General features: G+C 39.4%; 1 protein-coding gene across 1 annotated transcript; it reads right to left on the bottom strand.

Annotated features, from left to right (window-relative positions):
• Positions 1–4,171: 4,171 nt before the first annotated feature.
• On the bottom strand, positions 4,172–16,620 carry CEP104 (centrosomal protein 104kDa). The gene is made up of 21 exons (XM_010075103.1): positions 16,452–16,620; positions 15,772–15,945; positions 15,310–15,448; positions 14,593–14,658; positions 14,173–14,249; positions 13,836–14,004; positions 13,470–13,628; positions 12,755–12,994; positions 11,665–11,868; positions 11,157–11,324; positions 10,335–10,508; positions 9,982–10,158; positions 9,461–9,667; positions 8,854–8,970; positions 8,216–8,252; positions 7,636–7,717; positions 6,915–7,023; positions 6,479–6,617; positions 5,954–6,021; positions 5,556–5,646; positions 4,172–4,308 (listed from the first exon to the last, which is right to left on the bottom strand). The coding sequence occupies exons 1-21, from the start codon at positions 16,562–16,564 to the stop codon at positions 4,172–4,174; spliced, it is 2,847 nt and encodes a 948-aa protein (XP_010073405.1). The 5' UTR covers positions 16,565–16,620.
• Positions 16,621–17,126: the final 506 nt, after the last annotated feature.

Here is a 17,126-nt window from a genome sequence, read left to right as displayed (position 1 = left end):
AAAAAAAAAAAAAAAACCAACTTACATATTTAACACAGGTGGCTTTTTCTCCTGAAATTATAGCGATAGAATCTGCAGGGTTTAAATACCCCGCCTGCTTATCCAGAACCGCAAAATCTGTATAAATGCTCTCGTGGGGGAGTGTGACTCCCGCAGTCGCTTGAGATGAGATGAACTGGCTGCTCTTGAGGCTTCTCTGCAGTTCAGATGGACGGAAACAACTCAGTCGACATTCAGGTGCAGTATGGAGAAAGATCAGATAGAGAAAAGCCCAGGCGATAGGGACCCCAGGCTGTTCTTTATTTAATAACGATGTACGGTCATTGCTGATTTAAGTTTTCCAGTCCAAGCCAGACCTGCACTTGTGCTACATTTTTTCTCCAGAATATTTTACTTGAGACTTCACAGCACAGGAACAAACTTCACTGTGTTTTTCACACCAGTGTTTATTTTGCCGCTGCAGAAAACACACGTTGTTGATTAACTGAAAGGAAGCAGTCCAGTAAAATAATCTTTAAAAATTACATTGGTGATACTACTTATCACATCCTTAAAAAAAATCCATTTTCTCACTTCTGTTTCCAATTCATACCATGGAGTAGTTATTACCTTAATACCTCACTTTAGAAGTACATTTTTTCAGTCTAAAGATACCCAGCAATCTCAGTTAATGTTATGCACTCTAAAATATTTAAATTATTTCTTTTAAATAGTGCTAAAGAGCTATTCCGGATTTGGAAAAAAAAAATTTTAAAAGCCCTAAGATGCAACACGGTGTGCCCAAGCCTATGCATTTTTCTTTTAAAGGCTCTGTAATGCACTTCTGTTGTGCCAGTGTGATTCCTGCGCCCTTCTGTGGGCTGGGAAGGTGAGTACGGTGGGTGGTGAGGTCAGGGAAGAGGCAGGAATCTCCTACATGACAACTTCTTGCAGTGAAAAAGCTGCAGAGTTATTGCACGGGTCCCTAAGGCATAATTACTGTGCTCTACAATGGAGCAAAGAGAAAAGCAGTTACTGTGCTTGCTCAGAGCCCCAAAAACCACATGGGGAGACAGCCAGCCTGAGCAGAACACTGTCCTCGTACACAAACGTGAGGAACGGGTGCTACCCAAGGGAAAAATGCCCCCAAAGAGACTGGTAAAAGTGTCTGACACAGCTCCCAGCTTTGCTGTTCAGATTGGTCTGCACTGGGAAATATGACCCTCACCATAATTAAGAGTGTTTGTGGGGTCTTCGTTTTGGTTTTTTTGCTTGTTTGGTTTGGTTGGTTGGGTTTTTTTTAAATTCAAGTCTCTTTAAAAAAGTTTAAAAAGGTTGTCCCATAATATTATAAAATAGAAAGCCCACATGCTGCCACAGGCAGGATTTAACAGATTATTTTAATTACACTTCGCTTGACTAGATTTAAAAGCCATAGCTGAAGAGCAATGGAAAGCTGTACTTACAATTCAATAGACGTACTATATTGGCCAAGCCAGAATACATGGAGGACCTTTGCAAGCTCACAGTTTTATGTCCAAAAGGAAAAAATGCTCTGGGCTACAGCCCATGAGACTGCAGTCCATTGCACGTGCTATCTCTGAGCAAAATCAATGGTTATATTGCTTGAATAAAGAATCAGGTTCTCAAACAGGAACCTGCATCCCTAAGGTAGAAATAAAAATAGATGTATATTTGTTAATATATATATTCCTAACATATGTATATTTACTGGTATATATATATATTTGGAAGAGTTAAAGAAACAATTTCTATATAGACTGTCAAAATACAAGCACACCGATGTACCTGTAAAATGAATAAGCTTGTAGATAGGCTGTACACAAACTATAAAAACTGTAGATTACAAAATCAGTGCTGTATATACAAAATAATACCACGGATTCACTCCATGGCAGCAAAAAAAACCCAACCCCCAAAACTTCTGTTACCATGATCACTCATTCTTGTACCTGTGGTGGACATTGAGGTGGGACCAATTAATTCTCTCCTGGAAAGCAATTGCCTAACCGTTACAAAGTAGAAATGTCAGGATTGTCGCCTTAGGTACAACGCCTCGTACATTGTGTCTTCATAGAATCTGTTCTCTCTGGAGCTATTAAATGGTCACGTGCGGTAGTCTGTGTTTCTTTCAATCAATATCTAACTAGAGGAACTCAGAGCTGGATTTAGAGGTGAGCTGAAAGTACACTAAAGAAGGAAAGAAGGTCTGAATTTATTAATTCAAGCTCTCCAGGGCCCCACTAAGATTTTTTTTTCTTTAAGGGGCCATTTCTTGCAGGTGTATTTCAGAATTAACTGTGAGCGTTTAAAGCACAACTTTCATTTTTACAGTAGCTCCATCAATACACACTCTTATTATGTCCCAGATGGGACTCTTGCAGTTTAGCTCAATCCTCTTGTCAAGTGGACTCATAAGGCACTTAGTGCACAGCGAGAGAGGCAGCGCGGAACGGCTATTTCATGTTCCTTCCTATGCAATGGCATGTCATATGGCAATATCCAACCAGCCCTTTAGCATTTTTATTTGGTGCTAATTCTTGGTGTTGAGTAGCGCTTTAGGTACTGCTCTACTGCCTTTAGAACTCTAAACCTCAAAGATACGTAAAGGCCAGGCTTCCGGAGCTAAAGCACTTCTCCCCACACATGGCTTGTGTTACTCCCAGAGCCCTGGCAGACCCAAGGAAGAGACAGCTATTTCACTCGACATGATTAACATGCTTGAACTCATAAAATTACAGAATGTTTCTAAGAGCTTTAAATAATTAGTGGAAACATTTTCTAATGGCTCTGATCCAACTCCTTTCCTTGCAAGGCCAACTGGAGCTTCGAGGTGACTGACGAGGTGTTCACAGTTTCAGAGAAAGGTACAGTTGCCATTTCCAACGAAGGAACCAAGAGTTCTAGAGCCTGGCACAAAGCACTAGACTTGTAAGCTTCTCAGTTTGTCCCGCTTTAGCTGACAAAGTTTATCATGACAAACACGTGGCTGAAAAAGGCAGCTGTTGTAAACACACTAATAGTGTCTTTCTTACTATCCAAATGCACCAGATCCTGGCACAGTGGCTAAACTACTCACCACCGAACAGCACAATTCTTTGATTTACTTCATTATACTTGAGGAGTGCACAACTGAAAAAGCTTTCCAGCTCCTGGCCCTACTTGTAAACATGCCCTAACTGAAGCAAATAAATCCACACTACAGGATTTGCAGTGGAAAAACCAAACCCCACAGCTTTCCTCAGCTGCATTGCAATTTCTCCTTCTTCTAGCAAACACGAGGAAGAATTCTGCTTTATGGAACTGTTATTTCCCCCATTAATTGGTTCAAGAGTTTAACTACACATCTACACAGGTTCATACGAGCCTTTCCGATAACCAAGACACACATTTTGTACAGTCTGGCATGTATTTCCTTTTACGCACGCATGCATTTTTCATTTCACCATAAGCCAGCTGCGTATCACAGCAGACGAATGACGGTATTTCTAAGATACCAACATCATGATCACAAAGGAACCCGTGCGACTGCAACAAGCTTATTTTTCTCACTGTAAACCCGTATTTTCAATGGTGTTTCCTCAAGTCTAACTATGACAAATTCTCTGTAAATGCACTGGTGTCATGTAGAAATACACACAGGCAGCCTGTCTCCTGCCAACCAGGACACACAGGTTAACTCACAATCTATTTGTCTTCCACAAGTGTCTGATGGTAAGATAAACAAAAATTATTGACACTGTTACTTTCAGCATAAGGTCAATTTTGTCAGAAAACTATGACCAATATATTCTGCAATTATTACGCTGAAGTGATCAAGTGGTAAAGTCAGCTAATACAGGAATTCCTTCCCAAGCTGTCAGAAGTATAATAGTAAATAAGTGTCACACCGATCAAAAGAACAAATGCTTTTCAGGTCCATCTTGCAAGTCTAGTACAATTCCTGCTTGGCAGGTTTCTTGTTCTTCCTCAAAAGAAAGCCAAACACAAATGACTGTGGCTTTTGGATCTTTAGGAAATTCCTTGCTGGATCTCAGAACCAGACTGTTAGAACCACAGCCACAAAGTAACCCCACAAACAAAAAAGATTATATGAGTTGCCCATGATTTTTAAATAACTGTTAACAACTATATGCCCAGTTACTAAGACAAAGGAAAAATACTTGTCCTGTCATCGCTTTGAGTATGTTTTGCCAGTGCTTTTATTTGGGCCTCCTCTTGGGGTTGGGATCTTGCTTCCTATAGAGGGAAGTCGAGCTTTTGCTCCTGAAGGACCTGCTTTCCTTAAATTCTGGCCACCTATTTTGCCTGTGAAGAGAACATACAGATCGTTATTGCAAACACATCTAGTCCCAGTCTTGAATTTTATCTCCCATTTTGATTCTCAAGACATATTAAGTCTGAATAACTGACATTAGCAACTAAAAGTTGGCAGGCATCCAGTCTGAGGTGCTTCTCATACCAGGAGTGGTGGGACTAAATGGTCAGAGTTCCTTTCCTATCTCTAGGAAATTGCTCTGGAGCTTTAGCTGTATCCAGGCAGGATTTCAGTTCCTTCTGTGTTTCCCAATTCTAAGCAGCAGCAAGCTAGCATTCTCATTAGCAAGTAGAAACAGCAAAGCTGGAGACAGACAGACATGCCTGCAGGTCCAGTTCAGGACTGGCAACTGTTGAGTTTAACCGCATTCACTTACGACGCCCGAAAGAGACAATTCAACAGTTCTGGCCAGGAACTTGGAGTAGCTCTGAAATGCAGATATGAGCAAAGCAAATATCAGGCAGAGGAGGTCAACTCTAGCAACAACCTGAACATGCAGTGGACTAAAGAACTCTGAAAAAAGTCTGATGGAGGAAGGGTTTTGGATGTTACTGGCCAAAAGAGTTTTGGTGCTGCAGGCAGTGAAAATAGCTTGTTTGTTTAACTTCTGTGTTCAGGAAATAAAAGGATTTTGCATGTGCTTCATAAATAAAGATGACTGTTAAAAAAACCACCACCTGACATCAGCATCAATTTCTCTTTGTTGCTGAAGAAGCTGCACAATCATAAATTCTGCCTAGCTCCTGGGTCTGAATTGAAAAGGAAAAGTAGTACACAGCACTAACTATTCAATTCATCTTGTAATTAGGATTAGATTAGCATCCTCTGATTGGACATTAAAAGCTAAATCAGGCTCTCAGTTCTCTGTGTCAGCATTCAGGAGCTTTCCAGAATGTTAACTGTTCAGTATCACCACTGATTGTTCTATTCACGGTCATACTATTATGCAGAAAAAAAACCTGAACTGCTCAAATTGCCAAATATGCTGGTTTCCCCAATCAATTGAGCTAATGCCCTCCTTTTGCAATTATTGTTATTGAATGATTTCGAGAATTTTCTCCCTAAGTATACTGCAGTCTAAACCAGCATAAGAAATAGCAGTTAGGTTATACAAATGCAAAAAAAATGTTGAACAAGTAATTAAGGGCCAGCTTGCTCTCAGGGATGAAACAGTTTTCTTAATTAAAGGCAACATAGTAAAAAGCATAATCATTGTTATAATAAAACAATATCCTACCAGGCTGCAACAGAAGAGTTTTATTTATTGTGGGTAACCTCCGTTGATTCATTTTACAGCCATCTTTGCCCATTAGGTGAGTTTTCCAGGCCTGAGGTCAATTAAAAAGAAGTGATATTACAATACCAGCAAAATTAGCCAATCTTATCTAGCCACTATCTATGCACATGTACTTTTTAAAACATGGGGAAAATGAGAGTTGTATATAGACTTTATGGCAATAGCATTTTAATCTGCTCTCTCATAAAAGCATGAGCACCTTACGACTTGCTAAGCGAAACAGAAACTAATAGATCCATTTTTTCTTAAATCATCGGGTATAAGCCAGTGTTAGAAGAGGACACGAATTCAGTTCCAGTCACATAACAACACCAGACCAGTCTGGAAAGCAGTCTTACCTCCTCTCCCGGGGAGAAGTTTTCATGGCACAATGGGCAATGGTTTGCCATGCTGTCTGGCTTGGCAGCTGAAATTATTAGAAAAATAATATAAGAATGGCAAAGACAGGCTGATTTCAAATACAAGAGGAGAATTTGCACAACAAAGAGCATAAAATACCCCACGGCTAAGCCAGCTCCTGCCCTATTATCATTAACTGCTCTCAAAGAAGTTCCGTGTTTAATCATCTACATCAAAACAAGATCAAAAGGAACAACAAGGCTTAATCTGCAAGGATGTGGTACAGGTTTTCTGTTCTCCTCACTCATTCTCCCCACATGCATTAATGGAAGCGAAGAATTTGAAGCACTGGGAAACTCAGGCATTTATTCCAAAAGTGTTCCCTCCCGAGTATTTACTTAGATTTCTAAATCCACAGTGCAGTACCTAAATAGAAGTGGTCTGACTTGCCAAAAATACACAGTATTTGAAGGTCTGACTGATTCGACTTTTGAAGTTCAACCTTCCTGTTTGAAACTACTCACAATTGCAAATCTTGCTCTTAAAATGTCTGGACAACTCATCTTTTGGAATGGCCTCACTGCATCGTTGACATTTCCCAAAGCTGTCCTTTTTATCACAGTCTGTCAACAAGTGCTCTGTCAGGCTTGCTATTTCCACCACCTGCAACAGAGCACGAGGTACCCAAGAAGGTTTGTACTGTACCGAGTAAGTAAGTGCGGTATTTAAAAAACTGCTTACGTGATTTTTGGAAGTTAAATCTCACTTTCCAAAAGGACAAAGGAAAAACAAAATTTTAGTCCAGTTATTAATACAATATATAATGCTGCTCTTTTCAAAAAGCACTACCCAAGATCACACAGCTGCATTAAGAATTCATCTACCTTATCTTACAGCACCTTAAAACCAGAATAATAACAGTTAATGTCTTGTAGGATCTCTAGAAAGTTTATGCCTAACCTGTTTGCAGTGCTCACATCTGCTTAACATAGGGCAGTGTTTCCAGTAATGGACATCCAAGCTTTCCTCTGTGAAGGATTCATCCCGTTCACCACAAAAAATACATAAGCTAGGAAAAAAAAAAACCACCAAACATCAGTAACATCACAGAGTGAAATGGATGAACCCTGCTTCTTCTGTTAGAAACTACTCCGAAAATAGCTAACATCTCAGTACGCCTTATTTTCCCTCTATAGTGCTGACCTTAAGATAGGGCATGCAGATACTATTACATAACTTACGGTGAATACAACTGTAAAGCATTTGTTCATATACAAAGATGTAATTTTACAAAAGCACAGAGAACAGATCACCGAAACTGGCCTTCATGGCTCCAGAATTTTCAAATGCTTTCCCTATGACTTTATCCCACAATACACAGGAAAACTACAAAGTATCTTTGCCTTATTTTACACTGGCAGTTGAACCTTAAACTGTGGCAATTTCTTATCCCACAAGCAACTACTGAGAAAACCAGTTCAAGGTTACACTATCCAAGAACTTAAAAAAATCAACTAGGATTGCCTGGTGATAATTCCAAATCTGTTAGAAGAGATTTTCTTTCTCATTGTTTAAATGCTGAAGGTATTAGCTTTGAACCACTGGAAAAATGTTATTAATGTTATTAGTTGGAGGTTATACTAAGTGCTTAAGGTGATTAGAAGCTGCTCATCTAACTTACTTATCCAAGTAACTTGTAACAGAGGAATGATCATCTGGACTCTCTGCTGCTGCAGGCTGTGGGCTTTCGTTTACCCGGTAACCTGTAAAAAGAGAACTAGTAAAACCAAGATCATATTTTAATTAGTTTTTGTGCATGCCTAGAAATACTGCTTCTCTGGATCTTAACAGCAAGAAAAACCTAACATAAGCATCCCATTGCCATACTGGCAAACAAGCACCAGAAGACAACGCACCTGTAGGCAGCTGGGAAACTGCTGCTTTAGTGATCTACAACAGTAAAATACTGTTGTGATTATTTTTACATGTAGGAGATGATCTGCCTCATGTTGGGGAGAAATCTAAAGTGGTTTCAAGCCAAAACATACTAATTTCTTATTTGAAATTAACCAGTTATCTGATGGTAAATTTTATTTCGTGCACATAATGGCTCCCTCTACGGCAGACTGAAACCTAGCCAATGTGAAGCACTCTGGTGTGTCTTTAATTTTGCTAATGCAAAAATCCATTACGCATCTACAGTGTTTCAAAGACATCTTGAAATATCTCTACATTTCTTAGTACTATTTGAAATTACCTACCTTGATACTTTGGCTTCTGAAAATCAGATTCTTTCTCCTATTGAGCAAAGAAATTTAAGTCAGAAATTTCGTTAATGACAGCAACGCTTGTCACGGAGAAAGAGAACACATTATATCCTGATTTTTCTCTGGAATTAAAAGCTTAGAAGCAGAGCCAATGCATTACAATGTTCGTGCCTGTAGTCCTACAGCAAATCTCTTGAGTACTGAGGCAGCAATCTGCTGAGAATAGAAAACAGTCCTCCCTCCTGGCACTGGGGGAGCTGACTACCTTTCTAAGGTTCAGATATGAAACTTGGCAGAAGCGCAGTACAACACACTTCTGCGGGGCCTTGACGCACTCAGTACAATTCCTGTACCATAGCTGGTATAGAAACACTTAGACTTGTAGAAACACTCTCAAATTTATCATATGACAGACAAAGCTCTTTATAAGAATCCAAATTTTATGCTATGTTAGGAAAAGCAACCCCTCAAATTTTAAGCTGGACTGCTGAGAATGAAAATCAGTGTATGTCGTGGAGTCTCTATTTTTTTTTAAGTTTGTAATGAGACAACAGTAATGTTAATTACCTAAGTATGTGGTATATGAGCAAAAAAAGATTAAAAAAAAAAAATCAAAGCCAAACCACTTAAACCTTTCCAGCTTGAACTTCTGCTTCTATCTCCTTTAGAGCTGCCAGCTGACCTTGAAGAACTTTTATTTCTTCCTTCTTCTGCTTCTCTGCTTCCTCCGTTGCTGCCTTTCTCTGTGCCTGTCAAGAGATACCCTTTCAATTACAAAAGTTTTTGAACCATCTGTCAGATAGAAGAAATGGCAAAACACATCAGCAGAGAACAAATGGTCAGTGCCGCACAAGAAATACCCTGCTCAGTTAAATGATTGCTCTGTTACAGTAACACCTGCTCTCCCCAGATTCCTCTGTACTACCTCAAAGAAACACACAGCATTTCCTCTGTGCTTACTGTTTCCAAGGCTAGCCAGCGTAAAGTAGTATATGTGTGTTTTCCAAAATGATGGTGTATTATTTCTGAGTACCATGTCTCTATTCTTTGTAGGCTTTATTGGTAAGAGTGAGTACATGTAATAAACTGAACACCAGCTTTTTACACTAAGTGATGTTAGCAACACACCTTAAAATACTCGGCCATGTGTCATTCAATGTCTACTATGAAACCAGCATATTGCTTAGTTGAATGCAATGTTTAAAGTAGCTACATATGTTGTACAATCTTATCACGTACCCTAATTTCAGCTTCAGAAAGTTTACCATCTATTTTAGTAAATCCATCAAAGAGCGTTTTATAGAGAACAGTCTTGCGAATGTTTGCATCATCTGAAGGAAGATATTCCAGTATAGCAGTTCTGTGCTTCCTGTACATATCAAAGATAATCCGCAACGCTACATCACGAACTTCATAAACTCTGTGTTCCAAAGCTCCCGTTGCAAACTGAAAATAATAATAGTAAAAAAAATTATGCCTCTCTTTTCCCACATGTTTTTTAAAGATTTGTTCCTTAATCCAAGACAATTATTCCACTGCAGTGGGAAAAATCTTCATACAGACAGGTTTTTGCAAGCACTTTTTGACCTAGTGATTCTTTTTTTCCCATACTGACATCTTGCTTCCTTGTAAGGTTGCTTGTTGTCACCTCCAAGAGGCTCAAATTCTCTTTAGTAATTCACCAAGCAATTCAAAACAGACAGACAAGCCCAAATAAAGCAAGAGAAAAAACCTCATGTGCTGTAAACTCGGACTCCTACCTTCATGACATTGCCGATGGTAAACCCAGAGTTTTCAGTTCCCATGTCTTTCAAAAGGCATTCCACTAATTCCACTTGACTCATTGCCAGGTGCGTTGGGGAGTTCGGTTTTAATGGTTGAACCAAATGAACTGGAACAATCTGAAGAGGTTTAACTTCACTACTCAGTGCCATTTCCTATAAACATACAGAGAGTTGGTGTGCATGTAGGAATGCTAAATAAGGAAAATTAACTTTGCCTTTACAGCAGCAAACTCTGGATTCGAAGTCAAGTCTGACTAGATGTTATCCACCTGTAAGCTCTGGGACATTCTTAATGGAAATCAAACCACAATTTGAAGAAAAGCACCTACCTGAATGAAGTTAGAAGCCACAAGGCGAAGACGCGATGAAGAGTCTCCTGTTCTAGAAAGCAAATTTGGAAGTGTTTTTTCCACACAATGAGAAGTTTCTAGTTTTCCAAGTTTATGTTTTGGTATATATTGGGTAATGATCATTTTTAAAAGTTTCAGGGAAGCTTGAAAGACCTAAATTAAAAGAAAAAGGAAACACTGAACAAAAATACCACACAGATCCTCGTTTTCATATAATACTGTAAAATCTTTTCTGTCAATCTAAAGAACAGCAGCAACAGGAATATAGAATTACAGTAACATTCCTAATGGAAGCTACTTCAGATATTTCTCTTCCAGAAAACATGTTGCTAGGGCTTAGGTGAAAGGCTTCCACATTTGTTTTATAGAGAGTAACACAGCTCTTCATTTTTTTCTTTTCTTCTTGTTTAAGGCTTATTTGAAGCCTCAGTCTCCTTGGGCTAACTGTCTTCTCTCAAGTTGGAAACTAAAAGTTACTTCAATGTTGTATTTCAACTTCAAAAAAAAAAAAAAAAAAGGCTCAACTGCACTATGCATTTACTGCATCAGCAGTTGTCTCTCAAGCTTGTCACTCAGCCCAGGGCAGTATTTTCCATGCTGCTGAATGCCACACAATGCCCAGGCCTTGATCCTAACTAAAAGCTGATATTCCACATAGTTTTGGGGGTTTTTTTGTTTTGTTTTTAAAGCTTACTCAACAGTAGCTTTACAAACTATTTGGTCAAAGTATCTTAACAAATCTAAAAATTCGGCTGCTAGTTCTTCACTGAAGCATTTCTTATCAAACATATTGCAACTTACTGAAGACACTATGTCTTTGATGGCTCTCCTTACGAGAAAAATGGCAGTCCTCAGCATGTTCCTTAAATCATCCTTCGGTGTGTTTACTGGCATTTCCATCAGCTTCTCATATACAGCTAGTAATGCATCTTCTCGATATGACCAAGTTTTGGAATATGCTCCTGAAACCTGAACACAGAACAAGTTTCAGACACGGTAATGGCTTATCTCCCTACAAAAGGCCATTCACAGTGTCAAGTTATGGGTATTCTGGCAGGGGCCACACCCTAAGGCAATTTACCAGACACTGTCTGCTTAATAGCTCATCAAGTAATCAATCATAAAAGCTACGGCATCATGTAAACACTGAAAACAGGCACCCATAAATCCAAAGCCATATTCCAATCTCAGATTTTTAAGTAACAGCTTTGAACACGCAAAAATCATATCAGTAAGTCTCTGTGGACAGAGTGCATATCAGCTCAACACAGATTGCAGTAATCTATGTGTTTAGTTTGTTGTTCTTTACCAAAGCTTCTCCAAAAACTTCAACAGCGGGGCTGGCCTCCCTCAATGCCTTCTCAGTCAATGGCTCTGGTTCCCCAGTAATGCCAGCTCTCGGGCTATCACTGCTATTCTCTTCAGCCAGCTCTGGCTCAAGGTATGCAAGTGCTTCATCAGAGTGTTTACAGATCGCTGGAAGTGGTCTCTCATCGTAAGGTAAAAATTCAACCTAACAGAGAAGATAGAATTTACTATTCTAGAAATTACTTGGAAGTGAAATAATTTCATCGCTAATTGGATTCACCTCAGTGCATCTTCCTCCCTGTCAAAGCAGTATCGCTTTACAATTAAGTACAAATGTTGAAGTTCCCATAATAGCATCATGAAGAAATTGAATCAGTTCCTGTGAAGGAAATTCTTGTCTACAGAATACAATTAAACACACACAAAATGCCTTCTGTGGAAGTGCACACATCTACAGAAGAAACTACCTGTTGATAGGAAGCCAGCAAGGCATAAAGCTTTACTTGTTAAATTATTTTATGTCAACATCCCTTTAAGAGAGAATACTACTGCTAGTAGAGTCAACACAAATCTTCCTCAGCTTTGCTAAAAGCTGGAGCAGCAAAACCTGAAGATCAAGCTAACTAGATACCATTGTTTTCTTCCTCTCTTTAGACATGACTCCAAGACTCTCACCCTACAGCCCCACTCCAACAAATTCCCTTGCTGCTGTAGATTCATCCAGCATGAACTCTAAGAAGGAGATTTATTCATTTTTTCACGGGGCAAGCAGAATTCAGCTTCCACTATATGGACTGTGTGACCCTTGACTAGTCATTTAATGCCTATTTGCTTCCATTCATCTATTTGCAAATCAGGTATAAACCCTTTTTGCCTCAATCTCATTGAACATTTGTAAAAGCTTCCAAAGAAATGCAGGAAAGAGAAAGACCAACACCAATTATTAGATGGGCACTGCTCAGTAACACAGTCAACTTCAGATACTACATAAGCTGGGAGAATAACCACAAAAAATCTTGCTGTTTTGGAAAGCTGAATGCAAGATCACTTGCTGTGACAGATTTCTGCAGCAACAGAGGTACGCTACTTACATTTTCTTTGAGAAACACTTCCCTGGAGGTTGTGGGATGAGCCACAGGAGAAGGAAGGGACTGATGGGGAACAATGGGCTCAGCAGAAGAGCCTTTGCCTTCCAGCAAAGGCTCTGCTTTCCAAGGCTCTCCTTTCTGCAGTTCTGTGTGCTTACAAGTAGGTGAATTTGTAGCTTTTGTGCCCTGAGGACTGTCAGTATAAATCATAGACTCCAGAGGCAATTCAGGTGGTTTTCGAATCTGAGAAAGGGAAGGAGATTTTGTAAAGCAAGGCTAAAGAAGTACTAAAATCCCAGTTAATACAGCTACAACTCGGATAGTCAACAGGATTCTGCTGCTTTCAAGTAAATATCAGACCTCACTCACAGATGTGTAATCATTTCCACCAGAAGCAGCTTTATGAAATAATCAGAAAATAATTCTGTCTGGATGTGTGTGTGGAGAGATTATAAAGCTTCCCATTCTGAGAACAACATAAAACTGTATTTTATCACATCAGTTCTGTATGGTTAGCCATGATGCCACCATAAGCCTGTTATACCCCTTCAAAATGCAATAAAGTACCCTGCAAACAGAAAACTTAAAATCCATATGTAACTATCATAAAACACCTGTATGACAACTCTCAATTCCCTGAATTTATTTTGGTTTCTCTGCCATTTCTATTTACAACACACATGATAAAGCCTCCTGAATTAGGAATAACAGTGCTCACCATCAGCTCTGCATCCAGGAGGTCATGGAACTCCAGTTGCTGATACACCTTCAGGCGGTACGCTTCCATTTGCTGTTTCTTCTTCTTAGCAAGATCATAATCCTCTTTCTCTACAGCATAGCGCTTCTCTACTTCATACCGTCCAAGTCGTTCCCCTACCTAGAAGATAGTATAACAAGCTACCTTGAACCACATTACTGTACATATGTATGGGTTTCAGTATTTCCAGACAAGCTATTAAAACAAGCTCTGATTTTAAAATTACTATTTTGAAAATATACTGGAAACTATAATGATTCCACATGAATGCTAGGGTCCCTGACAGACCACTGGTACACTGAAAGACAAACAGTCTCTCAACAATACCTTTTGCAAGTCTGCGATAGCTTGTTTGAGTTTCTTGGCATAATCGTAGCGTTCATGATGGACAGCTTCGCGCTTCTTCTCATCCAGTCTACGTATTATCTGAGCAACTTCTGGATCCTGGTACATGTCAAAAGCTAAATCATCCAGAGGTGAAATGGAGTCAGGTTTCCTGAAGATATAACATGAATGAAATAAACTTTCAGCTAATCCAAAATAGACCAGGTTGAGCATATATCTTCTCTTTCCACTAGCAGGGAACTAACAAAATATAGAGACTGAGAACTATTTTAGACTGAGTAGATGTTTTGCCAGGGTATATGCAAGAAAACATCCTTACCCAAGGTAAGTTCCATCTAAGGCAGGATCATCTGATTTAATTCCTAAGTAGTAGTCTATCAGCTTCTCTCTGGAAGGCTTAAAAAGGAAAAAAAAAATCTTAATGCATATTCATCTACATCAAGTGTGCATTCAGGACAGAAACTCTGACTTGCCACAATCAAGATAAGCTACGCAACTTGTAATACTTGTGCTTTGGGACACAGCGGAGCAAGAGAATTTGGAGAGGCTGAAAATGCAAACATTCCAACTGATTATGTTTTATTTTTGGTATCAATTTTTGAGAGCTTTTTTGCTTCAAGATAACATTAAAAAAATAACAACTCTATATATGGCAGCTCTGCTACAGCACAAAATTAGCAGAACCCCAAAACTAAACACATGTAGCAACAGTAACAAGACAGGAATGCTTCACACTTACAGTATTATTGCAGTCGTTACTGTAGTCTGCTGGATCTCCAATAATGTTTATAGCTACTAGGGCAACCTGGGATAGATTTTAAAAAAATATAAATGCATCAGGTCATTACTTTTCCCATATCTTATGAAAACTGAAAAAAAAAAAAAATGGAACAAAGAAAAAATAAGACCTGTAGTTTCCCGGGTGGTAAGGAAGCAAAGAAAAGTGCAAGTGCTAAATGTAGTTCACGCTTTGTTAAAAATCTGTTACCATATCTACAGACCACATTGCATAGTCTTCACCCTTTTCTGGTCTGGGATGGAAATGAAGAGCCACTGCAGAACTGAGGCAGGTATTTGCTTCTCCTGTATCAGGATGGCTGTACAACAGCTCCACTTAATGCCACATCAGATCCTAAAGACTGTGTGGCTTTGCAGGAGAAGTACTTTGTCTTCAGCACAGAGCCTGCTGTGCAGTCTAAAACTCAGAACAAAAGGCAGTAATGGACCATGCACTTGACTCGTTTGTTCTGGATAAGTTGCATGCACTTGGTCATGATTTCAAGTCACTTATAACCTCTTCTTTGTATTTTCAGTTTTAAAAGAAACAAAAAATAAACCCAGGAGCTTTAAACCAACATTTTCAGCTTCTACAATCAAAGGAGCGGATTTCAATGCCTGTTCCATACAACTGAAACTTCATCTAGCTTACCAAGTAAGGACTCCTAACTCAACTTACCTGACTATATACGTTGTATTTATTGACATAATTTTTATGGAAAATCAGCTTTAGGTACTGGCCAACTGCATCCATATACACAGATTTTAACTCTCGTGCTTTGAAGTCAGTCTTTTCATTGTCTGAGAGAGGGACATAACTGAGAAAGGAAATAGAACAAATAAGCAGGGGAAATGTACAAATACACAGCTGTATTTTTGCTCCTCAGGTTAATACTTTGATCAGATTTAAAATTCATTCATAACTGAAACAGTCTGTGCTGTCATCTGACAAGACAGTTCATCTGCATCACGCCTCTGACACCTACGTCTTCAGCTTTGTTACAGATCTAAGCAAGCACAGAATCTCTGTACTGCCTGCAGCACAGTGTATCAATGTTGCATGCAAAGCATAATGAAGATTATTTCCTCCTGAGGCTTTTCTGATTGAGGTAATAAAACCATTTCGAGCTTTTTGACTTACCCTAGTCTGTGAAACCTCTCTGACTGATAAGGAGCAAAATATTCAGGCAAGCTTTCACTGATGTAGAACTCAATTTTGCTTGAAATCATGTACTGGTGAGCAAGCAATTGCAGTTTTCGTATTCGACATCTCTCCACCAACTGCAGAACAATCTCCTGTGGATACTGACAGAGCCTGAAAACATACACAATTTCTGAACAATCTTTTTAAAGATTACTTCACTTACGACTTGAGTAATATTTAATTATGGAACTTTCCAAAGTTTTACAGTTTAACTCAGCATTATGAATATTGTAAAAAGAAACCAAAGAGTACAGTAGAAACACTTTTCACTTTATCACATGTTAAAGTGCCCCATACATCACTAGAGGATGGGCTGAGAAGACAGGATTTTTAATACTAAGCCAAAGCAGTCGCAAACTCTGAGACAACTGACAAGAACAAAAACAGTTCCCTTTTTTTCCTTTAAAGGACTCTAAATGCAGTGTGATGCCTTTAGGTGATAACCAAAGCTTTTTTTTTTTTTTTTCTCCTTTTCCCCAGGATAAGGACTCCATAGGATTAAAGTAATATTTTTGGTTTTATGGTCTGGGATGCTATAAACTACTCTGAACATACATGGTACATCTCCCACTCATTTAGTGCTTCAGAATGACACTCACTCCTCCCACTTGCTGTACCTGGGTGATCGCCATCCATTCACTGTCGGTGCATGAACCATCAGCTCTTTTGCGCTGAAGCCATCTTCGTGTCCGGATGAGCTAACGACTATAAAACCGATCTTGTGTGGCATCCTGCAGAAGCCAACTAGTCAAAGTAACGATGTTTGAAGCCTAAACTAATCGCTGGAAGGACAATAACAGAACACTGAAACACTACAGTCAAAGAATTAAATCTTGTGGTCCATCAAGTCAGTAGTTGACGACAACAAACCTAAATTTTTTTAACTAATATTGGCACCACAAACCGCACCACGTTCTTACACTGTGCATTTTATTAGTACTTAGTGAAACAAGGGTTTAGCTAACTTGTACAGCAGTTTGCTGATAAACTCAATTAAATCTGCTAACCCGAGACGCAATTGGAGCTATTTGAGTTCCAAAACAGGGGAGCAACCCGTACCATCCGCTGTGCTCTTGAGCCAAAGGAAAAAAAACCCCAAACAATAAGGAAGAACAGGGTGAGTGTAGCCACAGCCAGGCAGCTCTTTCCCAGCTCCACACACACCCAGGCTGCGGACAGGGACGGCGGCGGGAGGGGGGCAACTGGAGAAGCGCCAGAGACCCCTGCTACCCCCTACCCGTGCCTATAGCGATATTATGGCACTACTTTACCCCCCCCTCTTCCTTTTCCTC

Source organism: Pterocles gutturalis, unplaced genomic scaffold, assembly GCF_000699245.1.
Source record: "Pterocles gutturalis isolate BGI_N339 unplaced genomic scaffold, ASM69924v1 scaffold8442, whole genome shotgun sequence".
NCBI classification, from domain to species: Eukaryota; Metazoa; Chordata; class Aves; order Pterocliformes; family Pteroclidae; genus Pterocles; species Pterocles gutturalis.
Note: the sequence above shows the minus strand (reverse complement) of the source record. Positions and strands in the feature narration are given on the sequence as shown.